Below are 20,181 nucleotides of genomic sequence, written 5' to 3' on the forward strand. Positions count from 1 at the left end.
AAGTACATTTGTTTTAAAAAAAAATATTACTCCACTGTTCAATCAGAAAGATTTCATAGCAGCTAACACATGGTATGTTAAAATACAATTCAGTAAAAATGAAAAGGAAAGCAAGGGGTATAGCTTTGTGATGCAAAACATCTTCAACTCAATCCCTTGGAATCTCCAGGCAGAACTACTTTGAGTAAAGCATCTTTCTTTCCTTCTTTCTTTCTTTCTTTCTTCCTTCCTTCCTTCCTTCCTTCCTTCCTTCCTTCCTTCCTTCCTTCCTTTCTTTTTCTAAACCACCAATTCATTTTTAAAAAGCATGTACATGAGAGGAGAGTGCTGTTGCTCTCAGCTTGTGGGCTTGCCATATGCATCCGGCTGGCCACTGTGAGAACGGGATAATGAACTAGATGAGCCATTGGGCTGATCTAGCAGGCTCTTCTTATGTTCTTATGCGTTGTTGGCATTTCAGGAAGAAAAGGCCTGCTTTTAATCCACCAAACCACTGTAGAAGAAAATGGAAACCTCACTCCCTTGATCTTCAATTTAAGCAGAAAGCCTAGCCTGCTGGATTGCTCTCTTTCATCTTCAAAAATGTAGAAAAATCCATTTACAAAGTGCAGATGGGGCAAAAAGTACCAGGACAACAGACAGGACCACATTGTACTTTTGAATCTCAAACATTAGGGGCTCGTCCATACTTCCGCTTGTCCTGTACTTAGAAAGCACAGCTCTGGGCAGTTTTCCGCTTGCCCCACTGTTGTCCCAGGGAAAACGTGTTATTTAGCACTAATTTGGACCAAACGTCAATCTGCAGAAACCTCACTGATGTTTACTCCAATTCAGCACTAAAGAGCAGCTTTTCCCCCAGGGAAAGAGTTGAGAAAAGTGGAAGTTTAGATGAGCTCTAGATTTCTTTTTGTTTTGACCCTTGAGGATGTACTCTGATTTAAACATGATTTCAGTGAAAAATGACGAATGAGTTGTAAATGGCACACTATTCAGAACAGCACAAAAAATGGCTACACAGACGCACACACTTCCAACTACTGGGTTTAGCTGGAGACGCCTGGCCTTCCTCCCAATGGAGCTCATATTTGCATGCGATTCCCCATCAACTTAAGGATATGGTTACAGAAGTCTACTTCTTTATGTAGAAGTAGCCTCTAGCTATATCAGAGCAGCAACTATTTTGTGGCATTGCACACCACCCCAATCTCTGAGCTGTGTGAAATTCCAGGGATTCCAGGCGCTCACCTAGGGTTTAGGAATGAGGCACAGCTGAGACTGTCTGTGGTGTCTTTATGATATATGGTTTATTTACACATATTTACAACCTGAGCCTATGATGGAGGTGTTCACAGCATTACCACCCTAAAATTGTCTTGTTTCTCTCATAGCTATAGCCCTGGATTCAAACAGAAATCGAACATTGTTCTGCCTCTCTCCAGGTTGCTTCTTTTTCATCTAGTTCATATCACTGTAATAACTCTGCTTTTTCCTTCTAACTAACTACAAGTATCATGCGAAAGGCTGGGCTGGATGAACCCCAAGCCAGAATTAAGATTGTGGAAGAAATATCAACAACCTCAGATATGCAGATGACACAACCTTGATGGCAGAAAGTGAGGAGGAATTAAAGAACCTTTTAATGAGGGTGAATGAGGAGAGCGCAAAATATGGTCTGAAGCTCAACATCAAAAAAACAAAGATCATGGCTACTTGTCCCATCACCTCCTGGCAAATAGAAGGGGAAGAAATGGAGGCAGTGAGAGATTTTACCTTCTTGGGCTCCATGATCACTGCAGATGGTGACAGCAGCCACGAAATTAAGAGACGCCTGCTTCTTGGGAGAAAAGCAATGACAAACCTAGACAGCATCTTAAAAAGCAGAGACATCACCTTGCCAGCAAAGGTCCGTATAGTTAAAGCTATGGTTTTCCCAGTAGTGATGTATGGAAGTGAGAGCTGGACCAGAAAGAAGGCTGATCGCCGAAGAATAGATGCTTTTGAATTATGGTGCTGGAGGAGACTCTTGAGAGTCCCATGGACTGCAAACCTATCCATTCTTAAGGAAATCAGCCCTGAGTGCTCACTGGAAGGACAGATCCTGAAGCTGAGACTCCAATACTTTGGCCACCTCATGAGAAGAGAAGACTCCCTGGAAAAGACCCTGATGTTGGGAAAGATGGAGGGCACAAAGAGAAGGGGACGACAGAGGACGAGATGGTTGAACAGTGTTCTTGAAGCTACAAACATAAGTTTGACCAAACTGCGGGAGGAAGTGGAAGACAGGAGTGCCTGGCGTGCTCTGGTCCATGGGGTCACGAAGAGTCGGACACGACTAAACGACTAAACAACAACAACAACTACAAGTTGAGGGAGGAGCCCCACCCACTTGCTAACTCACACAGAGCCCTTTTCCTTTGTTCTCTTAATGGCCCATCACCCAGGGGATCACCTCATCAAGAACTTAGCCTGTCTTATATTTCAACACTTTCTGGATCCAGGGATTAGAAGGGTCTCTACATACAGCCTATTTCCCCAAGCTCTTAACTATCCGCACACACCCCACACCCCACACCCCACAAGACATCTGTTCCAAAATATGCAAGCAAACAGCAAAATACAAGTTCCCTGTGGAAATGTAACAAACAAGTTAGCAAAGGCATTAGAAGACACATAATCAAAAACCGATAATAAAACACAATTACACTTTTAACCCAACACCAGTATAGTAACACCTTATTCCTTCCAAGCAAATTTCCAGTCCATCAGGATCTCTTCAGCCCTTCCTCTCTCTCCTTGGTCCACACTCCCTAGCCACAGTTCTGCACCCCAAAGCAGGTTACTCAGTCTCCCACATTTGAAACCCCTCCTCTTGATTGGGTTATTCCATGTCTTTTTCTCCCTGCATGTGTCCCAGGTAATGGAAGGAAGTAGTGATTGTGATATTGGTATACAGTCATCCTTCTTCTTCTTCTTCTTTGGCGATCACTCGTAGCCGAGTAAGATTGTCTTCCATAAACACGGTTTTAACAATGAGTCCGTAAGTGACTGTGGAGGCCCATTCTGGATCCACATGTCCTTCCACAGTGGGGACATTGTTTACAAAGCAATTGTACTACCAACCTTACTATATGCTTGTGAAACATGGAACACTTATAAACGCCATCTCCAACTCCTCAAAAGATTCCATCAACGGTGTCTCCGAAAAATTTTACACATCATTTGGGAAGATAGGCGAACTAATATCAGTGTACTAGAAGAAGCAAAGATCACCAGTGTTGAAGCAATGATTCTTCAACATCAACTTTGTTGGACTGGTCATGTTGTGCGGATGCCTGATGATCGCCTTCCAAAGCAACTACTCTATTCTGAAATTAAAAATGCACCCTTTTTCTGGGATGGATGTATTGTGAGGTAAAGCAAAATCAATTTGCAATGAGCTTTTATTTTCAGAATGAAAATAGTTTCTCAAGAGGTGTCTTTCAGGGGGTAAAAAATATGCAGTAGATCTAGATTGCATGTGGACTACATAGATTCAGGCTCCATTGGTTCTAGAAATAAATTTTCATGGGTTACACAGCCACATTTGTTGTGAGGTTAATATGCCGCATAGAGCTTCTGCAGGAAGCAATGTAATAACAAACTCGATATAATGTTCAATTTTTACTAATTCCCCAAAGGCAGAAAATTACCAGCATAGAAACATTACACATCAGACTCACATCCTGGGAATTTTGCTGTGAACCTTTGTCTTGTCTCAATTCTAGTGGGGTCAGTGCCGACTGTGAATTCTCCGGGCAGAACTGGGAACCAAAAAGGAACTGAGAGTCACTCATACTGCTGTAATCACTGGTCCAGTTCAATGGTTTGTTAGGCCTGAAACAGGAAAACAGAAAAAGCAAGTGTAAAAAATAGTAATGACAAGATATGAAAAACACACAGCACAGCCAAAATATATTTGGTTCTTTATCATGCCCAAAACTGCCTAAACTCCATAACAAAACAGTATTAAATGCTTGGCAATCCTGATGAATGTTCATTTGGAGGCAGAGGAACTTCCACTATTCATCAGAAAGAAATAAGCCACAAAACATGGAATCCTAGTATCATTGATTTAAGGAAGGCCTGTATCATTCTTCTCATGGCATTCAGAAATAACGTTTTTATGTTGCTAGTAATACAATTGATCATTCCCCTCTTCCAACAAATTTAAATGTCTGAGGTTTTGGTTGAAATTACATGAGAATGAACAGAAGTGGAAAAAGAGTTCTCAGCAGCAACTGCAAATTTGATGTAACTGATTATTTTGTTATTACTTATGCCTTGGGTCACTTGTATTTTACAATTCTATATAAGGACAGAACTTTGGAAACAGGCAGTGAATCCTGCATCATCCTGAAAATCTTATTTATTTTTAAAATGAGCTTACAGTTGTGTAGAAAGGTTATAGGTGAAACGTCAGAAAACTGGGGGATGCTGAAATCCCCAGAATTCCCTGGGAAGAGGGATTGACTCTCAAACCACTCTGGGAATTGTGACTTACTGAGAATAGTAAAGGTAATGGGACCCCTGACCATTAGGTCCAGTTGTGGCCGACTCTGGGGTTGCAGCGCTCATCTCGTTTTACTGGCCGAAGGAGCCGGCGTACAGCTTCCGGGTCATGTGGCCAGCATGACTAAGCTGCTTCTGGCAAACCAGAGAAGCACGGAAACGCTGTTTAACTTCCCGCCAGAACAGTACCTATTTATCTACTTGCACTTTGACGTGCTTTCGAATTGCTAGGTTGGCAGGAGCAGGGACCGAGCAATGGGAGCTCGCCCCGTCACAGGGATTCGAACTGCTGACCTTCTGATCAGCAAGTCCTAGGCTCTGTGGTTTAACCCACAGTGCCACCCGCGTCCCTCCTAACAACTACTGGCTAGGGATCGAAAGTGACGTTCAGTGATTGGATAGTTTTAGAAAATTGTTACAGTTACGTTGTACTGGAGCTCTATATAAGCAGGCTGACTGAACCCTTCAGTTCAGTTCTGTTCTGGCCTGTGAATAAACAAGAGCTGTTTGAAGAATCACTGTGTCGTCTGATATGTTCACCCACAACTTAACACATACTGTCAGGGAACTGCCATCGGAGCCAGAGGCGGAGGCAAGGCTCCAGAGCGATGCTGGAGAGGGGCCCAGCAGGGAGAGAGGCAGCCCATCTGCTGGGGAAGGAAATCAGCGTAACACCAGGGGTGAAGGGGGGCAGATGGGGGAATCGGCGAGGGGGCTCCAGGACTCCTCGCCGGAGACCAGCGGGGAGAGCACGGGTCCTCCGCTGCCCACACCCACCCTGCGCAGAAGACTTCCGCGCAGGGAGAGTAGGCGGAGACTTGGCATCAAAGAACTTCTTTGCTGGAAGAAGTTCAAGAAACGCCCACTGACGGATTCTGCCAGCGACTGAAACAGCCACAAAGTGAAGGGCTGTCCAGACAGAAAGGGTTTAACCAGGTAACCTAGCCAGGAGTGGCGGCAACTTGCGCACGAGCAACCCCTATAACCATTACACATACAAAACTGTTTTCTCTCTGCAACTTCTTCAAAGTCATCAGAATTCTTTGAAGACCCAGGGTATGAGCCTTTGGTGTGTTTAGAACCTTAGCATACTGCATATAACAAAGCCATTCATTTAAATCTACATGTTTAAAAAGTAAGTTTCTTCCTTTACTTCTGTGTCCTTAGCTATCCCCTAGTTTAGAGAACATTTTGAGGATTGATTTCTACTAGGCTTGCCAGATCATTCCCTTTTCATCCTTTCAGATCGTGCTTTTCTGTTGCAGCTCAAACACCGACATGCTTATTTGATGTCAGAGGCCCTATTCCAACAAAACAGCGCTTTTGCTTTTAATCTTTGCTATTTATAGGATGCCAGCCATGTTGGAACAGGAGTACTGACACATCAGAAAAATGACTGGGAAGCATATGACTGCAGAAATGCAATAAATATGCAAATGTTGTTTTAAATATAATAACATCAGACTATGAACTCAGCTGTGTACCAGATGCAGACAAAGCTCTATGCTATGCACAAATTACATCTAAAAAGGGATTGAATACCACCTACAACTGTGCACTTTCCCTCCATCCTACATTAGTAATGGAAATTGATATTTGATAAAAGTCACAATGGATTCACATAAAAATTCTTCCCAAGTCATTTAATCAGTGTGGTTTTAACATACAGTATGGGTCAGCCTTTCTCAATGCAGTACGCCAGAACTACATATTCTGTTCCAACAAAGAGGCCATCACATGCCTATGAGATTCTGGAGGCAGCTGGCTGCTGTTAGGGACAGACTGCTGGACTAAACTGACACTTGGTTTTAAAGTAGCCTGACCTTTTACTTGCCGCCCCAGATTTCTTTTTCCTTAGGTCACCCTGAGGGCTAGTGAAGGGAGCAGGACAGTTTTTATACGCAAAGGTTGGAGGCTGTATGCTTCTGAATACCAGCTGCTGAAAAACATACGAGGGAGGAATGTGTTGTTGTGCTCAGGTCCTGATTGCAAGCTTCCCACAGGCATCTGGTTGGCCACTGTGAGAACAAAATGCTGGACTAGATGTGCTACTGGTCTGATCCAGCAAGCTCCTATGTACAGTAACTGCTATCCCACCTCCATTCCCTGGTGAAGCAGCAACTCTTGTTGGTGAGGGATGTTCTACTGGGGCTTCAGGAATAGGGTTTTGATGAGAGAAAGAGCCTTAGATTTGTACATTCAGAGCTATATTAGTGCAGTTAACTTTGCTAATTCTGCTGAGTGGAACCCTGGACAGTTGCCTCAAAGTCCTAAACTGACAGCACCACTATGTCGTCCCCCCCCCCCCAAAAAAACAGGTTTTTAGGGCTATCATTATCCCATATGGAACACACCTTTCTAAATTTATTTATTTCTTGTATATCACACTTCTTTCTCCAAAGAGCTCAAGGAGGCATACATTGCTCTCCCTGCCCTCTTTTAATCCCCACAACAACCCTTTGAGGTAGGTTAGACTGAGAGGCAGAGACTGGTGCAAGGTCACCCAGCAAGCTTCAGGTCTTAACCCAACTCTCCAACCATGACACCACACAGGCTCCCAGTATGTGAAAAGTATCTTCCTTTGTAGTAAGCACAAAAGTCCAGCAATAGGGGACAGTGGAGAGGGCAATCTATTTGCCTGGGGGAGATCTGGCCTCCTCTGATACCATCTGTGGTTCAGGCACTAGCATCCCTGCTAGCACTTTTCACGTTTCCATCCTCTGTCATTGAGACCCTTTTCTAGTCCTGGAATGGTGCTTCTGCAATCACTGCATACAAGGGCAGTTCATGATAAAAAAAACAGGCAGTGCTCTCACCAAGTTGTACCACAGGACTGGACCTGACCTGAAGTTTAACTCTCTGCCCTAATCACCACACATTACTCCACATCCATCCTGCATGTCATCCTCTAATTGACTCCCATGATGATCATAGTGTGAACAAGCTAACTTATGTCATATGTGTTTACCTGATTCAAATAACTATTTATTTTAAAAAGTGGTGGGGAAAGATAGGGAGGGAGCAGATTCTTCCTGAGGGCATCATACAGTACAGTGGTACCTCGGGTTACATACGCTTCAGGTTACATACGCTTCAGGTTTCAGACTCTGTTAACCCAGAAATAGTACCTCAGGTTAAGAACAGTTTCAGGTTAAGAACAGACCTCCAGAACGAATTAAGTTCTTACCCCTAGGTGCCACTGTATTTAAATCAGGGGTTAGGAACCTGTGGCCCTCCCGATACTGCTGGACTACGACTCCCATCATCCCTGGCTACTGGCTATATTAGCTGTGGCTTATGGGAGTTGGAGTCCAGCAACATCTGGAGGGCCACAGGTTCTGATGCCCCCTTATGAGTCTTCCTATATAACTGTGCTATCCTTACACTGGGAGAAAACATTAAAATTGATTTAGATATGACTCTAGTAAGCCTTGTTTAAAAAAACAGACCTTGAAAACTACTAGATGGTAACACAATTAAGCAGCATGTGTTTCAATAAACGGTAAATCATGCCAGAGAAAATTAATCACACTGTTCTCCATGTTGGCTTTGTTGACTCCTTCTGCCTTACAAAATTCTATTAACTCGCCTGCCTGACGTGAGTACATTTCCCTTAATTGGCAAATAAATTATTAATTTATTTTCTTGTTTTAATCCTCCTCCTCATCCGCCATCATAGCAAAGCACAATAGCAGAGGATTTAGTGTGTACACTGGTAAATTTTTGTGACAGTTTTAGAAGGTTAATTTAGAGAGCATATGCTCAATGGGCCAAATTGGTCACGTGGCTGTGCTGGTGTTACACAGGATTAATCTGTTTGTGAAATGGGTCTACTTTGCTCCTCTCACTTTTACAAATTGCCCTGCCGCTGCTTTCTCTCGATGTCTACAACAGGAAAAACACTGGATATTTTGCTACATCCTAGATGTAGAACCTATTCTTCTGTTACTTCTTAAATGAAAAACTTATAAGCAAGCTCATAAATGCAGTAGAATAAGCTCCACGGTCGTATAATGAGTAAATTGTATTCTGAGCATCATGATTCATTTCAGCACTGTCTTCATCATGACTAGAGAGGCCCTTTCACATAATAAGCTTTGTACTGTAAACAGCACAAGGGAAATTACAGAGATAAAATGCTCGCAAAGCCTAGAATAATTTAATCTGGCGGTAAAACAGTATCTTCCACACATTTTAATATTCCCCCTCAAGTAAAATTAAAATATATTACCATGTCTGTGTTCTTGTAGCATGATATAAGATCAGACATTTTCAGAAAAAGTAACAAATTATACATCACCTGATGGATGTATTTGCATGTCACCTTAAATACTACTCATATCAACCATATAAATGCAGTCTGCCCTACTTCTAGAGATGCCTTTTTTAAAAATCACAAGGTCGTGGGCTTCAGATTGCATAATCATGCATCACATTGTAAATTCTAATTTAGACTAATGAAATGCTTTTCGAGCCAATTCACAGAGGCAGCAATTCCTTATTTCTCTAAAAGCAAGGACACTAGGCTGTCCAGATCACTAAGAGCTAATCTGCACATTATGAAATAGCTCTGATACGCACAAATAAGTGCTCTGAGCAGTGTAATGTTCAAAAACCATACTCAAAGACCCAGCAGGAGCTCTTCTATGTGGAGATTTCATTATCTTGTTTTCTCCTGCTCTAGAGAGTAGGACTCGACCCAATGGCTTCAAGTTACAAGAAAGGAGATTCCAACTAAACATCAGGAAGAGCCCAGTCAGGCGGCATATAAATAATAAAATTATTATTATTATTATTATTTAAATAATTTTTATTAACTGGCCAATCACATCAAATTAAATCACATCACATAAATTCCAAATTACAAAGCCAAATTTTTAAATTTTGTTGGGGGAACCCATACTTCAAGATCCAAAGGAGGATTCAGATCATCTTCTTATTACTGCGTTAATGTCCAAATCAGTCCCAATCAATCCAGACAAAATTCATAATTCTATCCAGTCTTATCTTGGTGTTTCCACATCATATCTTGTTCATATAATTTCTATTTTTCCTTTACGATCTCTTCTGTTAGTCTCCTTAAGCCGATAAGCAAAATAATAATCCTGTGTGGATTTCCCGTTCCTCCACTAAGTCCAGATGGTTTCCATATATCTCCTTTGTAGATAACATCGCTCTTTCCATCATAAATTTGGCATTTGTCCCACCGAGAAGTTGATCCACGATATGTAAACAACTCTATTTCTCTCTTTCTCCTCCCAGACCCAAGAGCTCCAACAATGCCTCCCAAAATGGCGACGGCATTTTTAACTGTGTCATTCCAAAACTCTTAGCTTTCCAGCTTCATCTTGAAACATTGCTTTGGTTCGAAAGTTTATCTCCACACAGCCTTAAATCCACAGCTTAAGTCCTTAGTTTCTGACTCATTAGGGGAGGGGATTCTTGTTAAATCACATAAGAAAAAGGAAGGCAGGTTTTCCCCCCCTCCCCCCTCAGTCATACCGTATCTTGACGTATCTTCTCATATTTTATTCTTGTCTTGTTATCAGAGATCTCTTCTGTCAGCAGTCTTTACTCCCCTTTTTCCTTGAAGCATGTGCAATTTATCTCGTCCAAATTGTTTCTTTTGAAGATGCTTGCAACTAGCGGCGCGAATCAGGGACGGCGTCCAGGAGTGCCGGCATCCCACAGGAGGGCTTTGTGCCTAGTGCCCCCACCCCCACAAATTCGGGGGTGGTATACGGCACAGCAGGCAAGGGCCGCCCCCCCCCAATCCTGGGGGGGTTAAGGAGGCTAATTACCCCCATCATAGCCTCCAAATTACCTCGTGTGGGTCGGAGAGATGTTATTGTCAGCCATCTTCCGATGCGCCACCTAGTGGCCCCCCCTAAATTATTATTATTATTAGTAGTAGTAGTATTCCTATTATAGCTGTTCGAAAGCGGGACAGACTCCATTGGGAGGTTGTGGACTCTCATTCATTCAAAGGTTTTCAAGCAGCGGTTAGATGGCCATCTGTCACAGATGCTTTAGTTGAGATTCCTGCATTGCAGGGATTGGACTAGATGACTCTGGGGTCCCTTCCAACTCTACAATTCTATGATCCCCAGCATGCCACTGACTTATTATTATTATTATTATTATTATTATTATTATTACAACTTGTATACTGCCCTTCATCTGCAGATCTCGGGGCGGTTCACAACATAAAAATATAATATAAAAGCACAACATACCTGATAAAAACAATACAGTGGTACCTTGGGTTACATATGCTTCAGGTTACATACGCTTCAGGTTACACACTCTGCTAACCCAGAAATAGTGCTTCAGGTTAAGAACTTTGCTTCAGGATAAGAACAGAAATTGGGCTCCGGCGGCGCAGCAGCAGCAGCAGGAGGCCCCATTAGCTAAAGTGGTGCTTCAGGTTAAGAATAGTTTCAGGTTAAGTACGGACCTCCGGAACGAATTAAGTACTTAACCCGAGGTACCACTGTAATAAAAAACCCATAACAAACCAATAACCCCCCCAAACACATTTAATAGGGGTATAACATGTTAATCAACCAAAGGCCTGGTTGATGAGGAAGGCGCATAATGAAGGCGCCAGACTTCCCTGGGGAGAGTATTCCACAAATGAGGAGCCACTGCAGAAAAGGCCTGCTCTTGTGTTGCCACCCTGCAGACCTCTCATGGGAGGAGATGCATGAAGAAGGGGGCCTCAGATGATTATCTCAGGATCCAGGTAGGTTCATATGGAGAGAGGAGCTCCTTGATGTATTGCAGTCCTGAGCCGTTTAAGGCTTTATAGGCCCAAACTACAGTTGGGGTTGGTTATAGCGTCGAAACCAGAATCGGAACCCATGGTTGGAATTTATGCACTGTCAACGATAATGGCACAAGAATGCTACTATAACAATGGCAGCAATAACCTGCTTACCCCATCTTTATAGGAGTGCTAAACATCTCTTTGACATTCCAGAGATTTGGATTCATTTCCCAGGCTTGCCTGTTAAAACATAAAGAGAAATATGTGAATGTTGCAGTGTGGTGCATTATTCTTCTCATACACTGTTTCATCAAGGCATCAATTTTAACAACTGTTTCCCCCACCACTGCCATGAAAGCTAGGCAGTGGAAGAAACTACCCTAAAACAAGACACAATCTCCAAGTAAATTGCTGACCACCTTGCTTCAAGAATGGATACTACCCAGGCAAATATATTGCTTTGGTTTTGTTGTTATTGCCAAGATTCTAGTGCCACTCAGCATTAAAAATCAACAGGAGTGAAACACAGGGTGCTTCAAGATGAAGTCACCTTCATCAGAATGCCAGCCCATAGATGTTTGTTTACATGTAAACTAGATTTTTCACTTCCCACAGAAAATCCAATATGTAAAAATAGCACATTATACACTGGCAATGGGGAAGGCCATTGTGGTTTTTCTTTTGGGTTTTTTTGGAGGGCAGTTTGTCACATGTACGGTGTGACATTTTGATGAGTGGCCTCTGTCACCATATCTGATTCTCTTTGTTCTTCAGCTGAGCACAACCTACAGCCATTTTATTTCTGGAGGTCCCCAAAACCAAATGAAAGACATCTATTTCCACCGATTCCTACATGTTGAAGGCACCCTCAATTTGGAAGAGCAATTCTCTCATGATCACCACACAATAAATGTGTGGGGTTACCAAGGAAACTGTAATCACAATCCATATATCAGGATTTCTGCTGCTGTTGTTTTAAAAAATAATAAAAGAGCTCTTGTGGAAGGCCTCTTAATTACTCTTGCACAAGCCTTATGCAAGTCAAATACTATTCTTGTGAGAGACCTCAGTAGCAACTTTTTCTAACATATAGAAATTGATAATGCTGTTACTCATTTCCTGGCTTCCTCTTTTTAAGATGCTGTTGTTGTTGTTGTTGTTGTTGTTGTTGTTGTTGTTGTTGTTGTTGTTGTTACATTTATACCCTGCCCATCTGGCTGAGTTTCCCCAGCCACTCTGGGTGGCTTACATCTAAAACATAACAAAAACTTCAATCCTTTAAAAACTTCCCTAAACAGGGCTGCCTTCAGATGTCTTCTAAAGGTCAGATAGTTTTTTATTTCCTTGACATCTGAAGGAAGGCTGTTGCACAGTGAGGGCGCCACTACCAAGAAGGGTATTGGAGGGTGGAAAAGTGATTGAGGGCAGGTACAAAGCAACAAACAACACCCAAGTTCACAATACATATAAAACACATTTACAGTGGTACCTCTGGTTGCGAATGGGATCCGTTCCGGAGGCCCGTTCGCAACATGAATAGAACGCAACCCGCAGCGGCGCGTCTGTGCACGCACGGGTTGCGATTCGCTGCTTCTGTGCATGCGCGTGACATCATTTTGCACGTCTGCACATACGCGAGCAGCGAAACCCAGAAGTAACCCTTTCCGGTACTTCCAGGTCGCCGTGGGACGCAACCTGAAAAAACGTATCATGAAGCAAACGTAACATGAGGTATGACTGTATACACAATACATATGAAACCCTACAGTTTACCCCTCACAGAGCTACAGTTCCAAGCACCTTAAACTCCTGTTCCCAGGATTCTTGGGGGCAGGGATGTGCTTTAAATATATGGTGTGTCAAGTTCCTCCAACTGGGGTAGATGAAAAGCCCTGGAATAGAAACGTATATTTGAAAAAGAAAAAAGAAATTTGGATTTGAAAAACATGCCTTTTGAAAAAATGTGTGGAAGCTAACATGCTTAGCATGCACACAGAAAAATCAGGGCTCAGTTATGACCCATGTGCCCTCCTATTACAATAGCAAATTGTGTCCCTGGCAAAACAGTGCCGACAAAAGGCGAGGAAATTGATAGCAGCATGCTTGGGGGGAAAGACGACATGAGAACATGGGCGTAGCCAGGGGGGCAGGGGACAGTTGCCCCACCTAAATCAATACAAATCAATAAAATGACATAGCTGAGGTTCTGCACCTCCCCTAACAAAAGGCCTGCCCTCCCAAACAAAAATTCTGGCTATGCCCATGCATCAGCATCTTTGGAAAATACCCCCACAAGGAAAAACTAAGGGGCAAAACACCCCTCGCAAAAAAATGATAATATTAATTATTATTATTTATTATTTATACCCCGCCCATCTGGCTGGGCTTCCCCAGCCACTCTGGGCGGCTTCCAACAAAATATTAAAATACAGTAATGCATCGATGCTTAGATGGCCACAGGACGCTGCTGTCGGTTGGGCAGAAAACCAAATTCAAGATTCTGCAAGGCGGCTCCACCACGCTGCACCATTTTGTGGCAGGTCCCATGGGCGTCGCTTTGACGTTTTTATTTTTATTTTTGACGCCCTGAACGGTTCATACACCACACCCCCGGCTACTGTTACAAAGTCACTCGTGCCTGAAAGGCGCTTGAGGTATTGGAAGAACCATTGCTGCCTCTGCATGATTTGCAACCTGCCGCATCCCTTCCCTTCCGCCCCCAAGTGCCAATGTAAAACCAAGAGGGACTTGAGGCGGGAGCACATTTCCCCTCTTGGGGTTGCGCTGCTAATGCAACTCCACCTCCCTTTGAGAAATGTCCCTGGGTGTGTGGAGCTGACATGTTTAAACTGTAAAGCTAACGTGCCTCCTCCTCCTTTCAGCAGACCTTTCTTTCTTCCGCCTTCCCTGGCTTAGTGGGCGCGCAGCGCGCGAGAGGCGCCTGACACTCTTCCTCAGGCGAAGCGCCTCGAGAGGCTCCCTCACAGTTCTCCCTCACGCAGCGAGGGAACCTCGCTATATATATATATAAAGTTTTAATGGTGGTCCACGCGCAAAGCATATCGCACAAGGCCCGCACAAGTCTCTTCCCCACCACCTTCCCTCCCCCGCCCCCGAGAGGCAGCGCCTCAATAAAAATAAGTATTTTAGTTCCTTGACCGAATTAACGTTATCGCCTCCCTCACAAGAAATGTCCTCATCTCGTTTCCACCTTCCCTTCACAGCCCGAAATTTGGGAGCGGGCAATCTTGTTTTTTTCTAATCTCACCCGTCTTTTCAGAGCCTCAGGAAGATTGAAGCACCACAGACTTGGGTTACATGTACCGACATTTCATCATCATCATCATCATCATTATTATTATTACTTTAAACTGCTTTGTTTAAAAAATAAATAAATCAGATTCCTCCTCAAGAGAAATTCCATTCGGGAAGATCTTAACCCCTCACAACATTCAGTTGCTGTTTCAAGAGATCTCAGGACTCTTCATCCCCTGAAAAAACAATCTGGAAACCCCATTACTCCGAATATTAAGACCTCAGCAATCCATTTTTTCTGTGTAAAGAAATGGTAGCCAAGTCATGAGCAAACCAAAATCACAATTGTTAAGTCAGTGCATATAAATGTGAATCAAAAGTTACATTTGCCCGTTGCCTAGCTCTGAACAGTCTCTTAAAAGTTCATGTGAAGAATAATAATAACAATAATAACAATAATAATGTCCGTGTGGTCATACATGTCTATTCAGAAGTAAAAGTACCTTTGAGTCCAATGGGGTATTTGAGTCTCAGGTTGGGGTATATAAGCTTACAGCCTGAAAGTCAGAGAGAAAGCGGTGAAACCTGTTAGGTTGCTTCAAAGCTGGTTTAATCTTCATTCTCTCTACTTACAATTCTTGGAATTGAGGGAGAGGCTAGGAAATTTCTAATAGGCTTTTCAACACCTCACCAAATTCCAAGATTTTTTTGGGGGGGGAAGCCATGAGAGTTAAACTGCTAGAACACAAATGAAAGTCTGTAGTGTAACTAGGCGGTCCACATAATTTTTATGCAAAGTCACCCCAAAAAGCTGACACTTGTGTGGTCATTAAAGAAATGGGGGCAGAGCAAGGTGCTCCTCTCAAAGGACAGAAACGTCTGTTTCAAGAGACAAAAAGTGGCTAATCCAAAGAGATACAGACATGATATTATTCAAACTGGGTGTGAGCAGATCTGACCCAAGCATAGGATCCTGATTCCTGCTCCTCCATCAACATGCCCTTCATCGACCCATATCCCCCCTGGCACTGTCAGTGTCCCGCAAACAGAAGAGTTGTTGCAAAAAGTGTCCTTTTTGATTGCCAGTGTGAATGGGGATTTGGGAGCAATCCTACTTTACCCAGCAAGCATAAATTGGGGATAGGATGACATTGTTAGGTTCCTAATGAGCCATTCCATTAATCCTAGCCCCTGTGATTCAGGATTCCCATTCTTTTTTTCCTTTATGTTACACAAAGCGCTTTGCAGTAAGCCCCGACAAAGGGCAGAACAAAGGTGTGCGAAATAAAGTGAGTTTTGGCAGGCAGCCCCTGATATTCCAAAAATTAAGACGTGGCTTTGAGCTTGCTTCTCACTGGGTGAAAGTGGGGGGAAGGTATGCTTGCAATCTCCCCATTTACTAACCTCTGCTTATCCCATAAAGAACAAAATCGAGGTAGGAAATCTCATTCCAACAGTTCAAATGATAGAAGTCTGAAACATTCCCTCAAAACAGGTTGTGCAAACTGGCTTCCTTTAAAAGATATAATGGCAGAAGAGGCTATAGCATATTTTTCCACGCCATATTGGAGAGGGGCAAAGTTCAGTCTAGTTAAATTGCCCCATGGACCTTCACTCAATCCATATCCAGCATTCTTGTGCTCCATTGATTTGCCTGTAGGCAAATGGCATTTTTGCTCCTAGTGAAGTGTAAAATACAAATTCCAAATCAATCTTGAAGTGATGCAGTGTGGTGTCTTAAGTTTTGATAAGTTTTTGTTCTTATACATACAGTCTGATCTGCGCTGGCCCAAGACCTTTTGGCATTTGAGGCAAACCACAACATGATGCTCACATCCACTGGCCAGGGAAGAGGGGGTGAGTGAAGATCTACACCAGGAACAAGGTGGAGGGGAATCAAAGCAACCTTACCCAACAGCTGAAATGGGAATCAAAGGTCATTGAAGTGGGGGGGGAGGGCAGTAGCAGCAGGCAATGCATATATTGGAGGTCAGATCTTCTGTCCCCATGGATCCGGCCACCTGAGGCAGTTGCCTCAGCTTGCCTCATGGGTGAGCCGGGCCCGAGTCTGATCTTGTTCAAGTTTTCCCTAGAACTCCACTCCCACTGATTTCAGTAGCACTTAGTTACCTGTATTTTGGATTGCAGCCTGAAGAACTTTGGTCACTATCTCTACCATACTGGGCACAAGAATTGTAGGATTCATACTTACTTTACCAAGAGCTTTACCCATTGTAGGCTTGTAATTTATGCAATCAATGATTTACTTTAGCCTTGGGGTGGTAAGACTTTCCGTTTTTTTTCCTGCTGTCAGAAGGGCATGCAAATATGCAAGCAAAACCAATGTTTGTAATATATAAACACCATGGGAATTTCACTTACTGAGGAAATTAGAGGGAGCTAAATTTTCCCATCACAACAACTGGGTAAATAATCCATGAGCTACACATTCTCCAAGGGAAAGTTTATCAGCGTTGGTTATGCAGCTGTAATGACTTATTAACTATTCATTGTTTCAATATCCTGCTAAAGAGTTGAAAAGGGAGTAATAATATTTATCTGGTTTTTTCCTTTGTAATGATCCCACCCCCCAAAAAAATAAAAAGTCAGTGCTACTATTACTAGATACAGTAATTTCTTTTATTTTTCCTTTCCTTTTTCAATACAGTTATTTCTTGAGTATGATGGTACCGGGTATATAGCCAGTACACCATAATGCCAACCTGTGCAAACTGAAGAGATGGTATGCTCTGTTTCAGCTTTTACATGTGAATGCCAATATTGTTAAAGTAGAAGGATACAACATGAAAGAGAAAGTACATTCCCGCCACAGGGTTGTTTTTTTTAACATCCCAATTATATTTTGAGCTGAGCTGAGTTAAGACACTCAGGTGAAAAAAGATCAGTTTTATGTTCAACTCTGGGCTCTTCCTGCTGGCTGCTGCCCCCGGGTTTGGTAGAGTTAAAAAGGAAGTAGGCTCAAAAATACCTCTCAGTAGAGATACTAAATAATATAGGAAATTGATGCTACCATTGCTCACTTTAGACCACAGTTGCTATGCCGTGCATACTGATCCTGTGAGTCCATTTGACTGCCTTACCTTCAAGAATACATTTCCACCATATCCAGAAAAAAACTTACTTTAATATTTATCTACCATAAGACTGAATATCGTTTTTAGTATGCTATACAAATCTCGTTCCCAAATAGCATGATCTGCAGAACCCCAAAGCTTCTTAAATCCACTTTAAAACACACACACACACTCCATATTGGATTTTTGAAACTGAGAATTAATAAAAATTATTTAACAAAAACAAATGTGTGTGTGTGAAATATTCTGTTAATCATCTGCTAAATATATTTCAGGACAGGTGCAAATTATGTACATGCCAGCAAATAATACACATACTGAAAGAAACAGAGTTTGAGAGTATATTGAGACACAGGCTAACCATATGGCACAGTTGGAATAGGGCCTAAGAATCATGGTGAAAGATACAGATCCATGCATAACACAAGCATATCCCCTTACCAAGTATAATTGTGCTTGGAGAGCCCCCCTCTGGCTTCTGACTTGCAAATAATTAAGCCTTCCTTTGCCACCGTGAAATATGAAAATGTATTTTTATAATTGCATTTTTAAAATGACTTCGAAAGTAGATTCTCAACAAGTCAAAATCTATGCCGGATAATGGATTTCATGCTTTTATCAGTGCATACCCTCCAAGGCACACTCCTCCATAGTCTCCTGATACAGACGGATGCCAACCAACCAACCAGTGTAGGCACTAAATGCTGCATACCTGCTTCGTTGTTCTCTTGCCCTTTCTTTGTGGGATTCTTCCCTTTGGCCATCTGCGCAACAAAAAATTCTATTAAATTATTCTATTAAATTATTTTATCACCATCCCACAGACTATGACAAAAATCCATGCTATTCTTACAAGGCTTCATTGGCTCCTATTGAAGACATTTCCATACACGTTAAGAAATAATGAGTTGCTTTGGCACTGTACAATTTCAGTGAGATTTGGCACCAGTTTGTTGTGTTATTTTCTGCTATTACACAGAATGTTCCCTGCTTCAGAAGTGGCTGTGGAGATTCAGTTTTGTGCTGATTGCTGGCTGGATCTCTGGGGCTCAGAAAATAAGATTTGATATTTTCCGTGGGCTTTTGTGCAAAAAGGTAACATTTCATTAAAGAAGGACATTTTCCTTCATAGCCATCTATGACAGCTAACCTCATTGTTACACTCTCTAGTTTCTCTCCTTCACAGCACAGAGCTTAGGGCTATTGTCAAGCACTGTCTTCAAGTATATATCTGAAGGAAGTGGATTTTTTTTGCCTCTGTAGTGAGACACAAGAAGCCTTTAATCTATTAACAAGCAATGAAGGTGCCTGAAAGCAACTGGTCTCCTATTTAGTGGATGTTCTTAAGCACCTTCCAGCACCTTTTTTACAAAAACTTCTACAAAAACACATAGTTTTTTCTGGGCACTTAAAGAGGTTGATGTTCAACCTGGCATAAAAGCCATAACTTTAATATTTAAAGTTAAGGTAAAGGTAAAGGGACCATTAGGTCCAGTCGTGACCGACTCTGGGGTTGCGGCGCTCATCTCGCTTTATTGGCCAAAGGAGCCGGCGTACAGCTTCCGGGTCATGTGGCCAGCATGACTAAGTCGCTTCTGGCGAACCAGAGCAGCGCACGGAAACGCCAATATTTAAAGTTACTATTTCATAAATCCATTCATCTTCTCTCCTACAATGGCTATGGTGGGTAAGGATCTTGACCAGGCTTCCTCAACCTCGGCCCTCCAGATGTTCTGAGACTACGATTCCCATCATCCCTGACCACTGGTCCTGCTAGCTAGGGATCATGGGTGTTGGTAGGCCAAAAACATCTGGAGGGCTGAGGTTGAGGAAGCTTGATCTTGACCATATAAAATGCTTATTTGGTCCTAAATTCACACTCTTAAGGCAGATTCAGTGAATATAGCTGTGTGACAAGATGCCGTTCTACGGCTACGGTTCTGCAGACATTCATGAGGATGTATTTTAGTGGCACACGTAACTGTATCGTAATCCTAGTCCATCTCAAAGATCATCTGTTCCACTATGGTACACAGCAGTATGGAGATAGATAGATAGATAGATAGATAGATAGATAGATAGATAGATAGATCAGAACCTAGCAAATGTTTTATCCCTCATGATTATAGAAATAAGTTTGAATACAAGTTGTATGACAATGTCTGCTGAAGATCAAATCTCAGTGCCAAGCCAAAGTGCCATTTTAAAGTTGTGACTATTTATTTAAGTGGTTGGTTAACGCACTTCATCTATTGGTATTTGATTTCTATTAAGCAAACCCCTTTCAAAGGTACTGGAGCAAGCCAGGCAAGGGTTTTTATTTACTTATTTTCTCTCGAGAGCAGTTGGCAACATTATCTACCTGCCCTTCTGACTACCCCAAACACTGTCTGAGTACTAATCACCACATTTTAGTAACACAGGTTCCTTCTCAAGAGCAGAGAATGGGCTGAAATGTCACATTGAGCATCAGGCAGACTTCTTGTCCCTGATCTAACAATCCATGCTTTCCGC

The 20,181-nt window shown here is 42.5% G+C and overlaps 1 protein-coding gene and 2 long non-coding RNA genes across 22 annotated transcripts in view; 1 reads left to right on the forward strand and 2 right to left on the reverse strand.

Moving 5' to 3' along the window:
* The window catches only part of IHO1 (interactor of HORMAD1 1), a 54,990-nt gene that overhangs the window by 33,466 nt on the left and 1,343 nt on the right, over positions 1-20,181 (reverse strand). The window contains exons 1-7 of one of the 20 annotated variants that reach the window (XM_083601465.1): positions 20,073-20,156; positions 18,380-18,431; positions 15,977-16,085; positions 15,076-15,129; positions 13,118-13,209; positions 11,489-11,557; positions 3,720-3,873 (exon numbers count right to left, since the gene is read on the reverse strand). In XM_083601465.1, coding sequence (XP_083457591.1) covers positions 3,720-3,873; positions 11,489-11,544 — 210 coding nt within the window. In that variant the 5' untranslated portion in view covers positions 11,545-11,557; positions 13,118-13,209; positions 15,076-15,129; ... (1 more) ...; positions 18,380-18,431; positions 20,073-20,156. Of the gene's footprint in view, positions 1-3,719; positions 3,874-11,488; positions 11,558-13,090; positions 13,210-13,684; positions 13,710-13,755; positions 13,852-14,179; positions 14,632-14,956; positions 14,982-15,075; positions 15,946-15,976; positions 16,354-16,483; positions 16,501-18,379; positions 18,432-18,520; positions 18,907-20,072; positions 20,157-20,181 lie in introns of those variants that run through there. The other 19 variants (XM_083601466.1, XM_083601452.1, XM_083601451.1 and 16 more) reach the window with 19 other exon arrangements.
* Positions 23-3,089, reverse strand: LOC310757475. Its single transcript, XR_014545246.1, has 2 exons — positions 2,350-3,089; positions 23-1,492 (listed from the first exon to the last, which is right to left on the reverse strand). It is a non-coding gene; the product is annotated as an uncharacterized lncRNA (long non-coding RNA).
* On the forward strand, positions 14,786-17,856 carry LOC310757415. The gene is made up of 3 exons (XR_014545181.1): positions 14,786-14,924; positions 16,346-16,429; positions 17,241-17,856. It is a non-coding gene; the product is annotated as an uncharacterized lncRNA (long non-coding RNA).

Source organism: Podarcis filfolensis (genome assembly GCF_964270895.1).
Source record: "Podarcis filfolensis genome assembly, chromosome: 2".
In the NCBI taxonomy this organism is placed as follows: Eukaryota; Metazoa; Chordata; class Lepidosauria; order Squamata; family Lacertidae; genus Podarcis; species Podarcis filfolensis.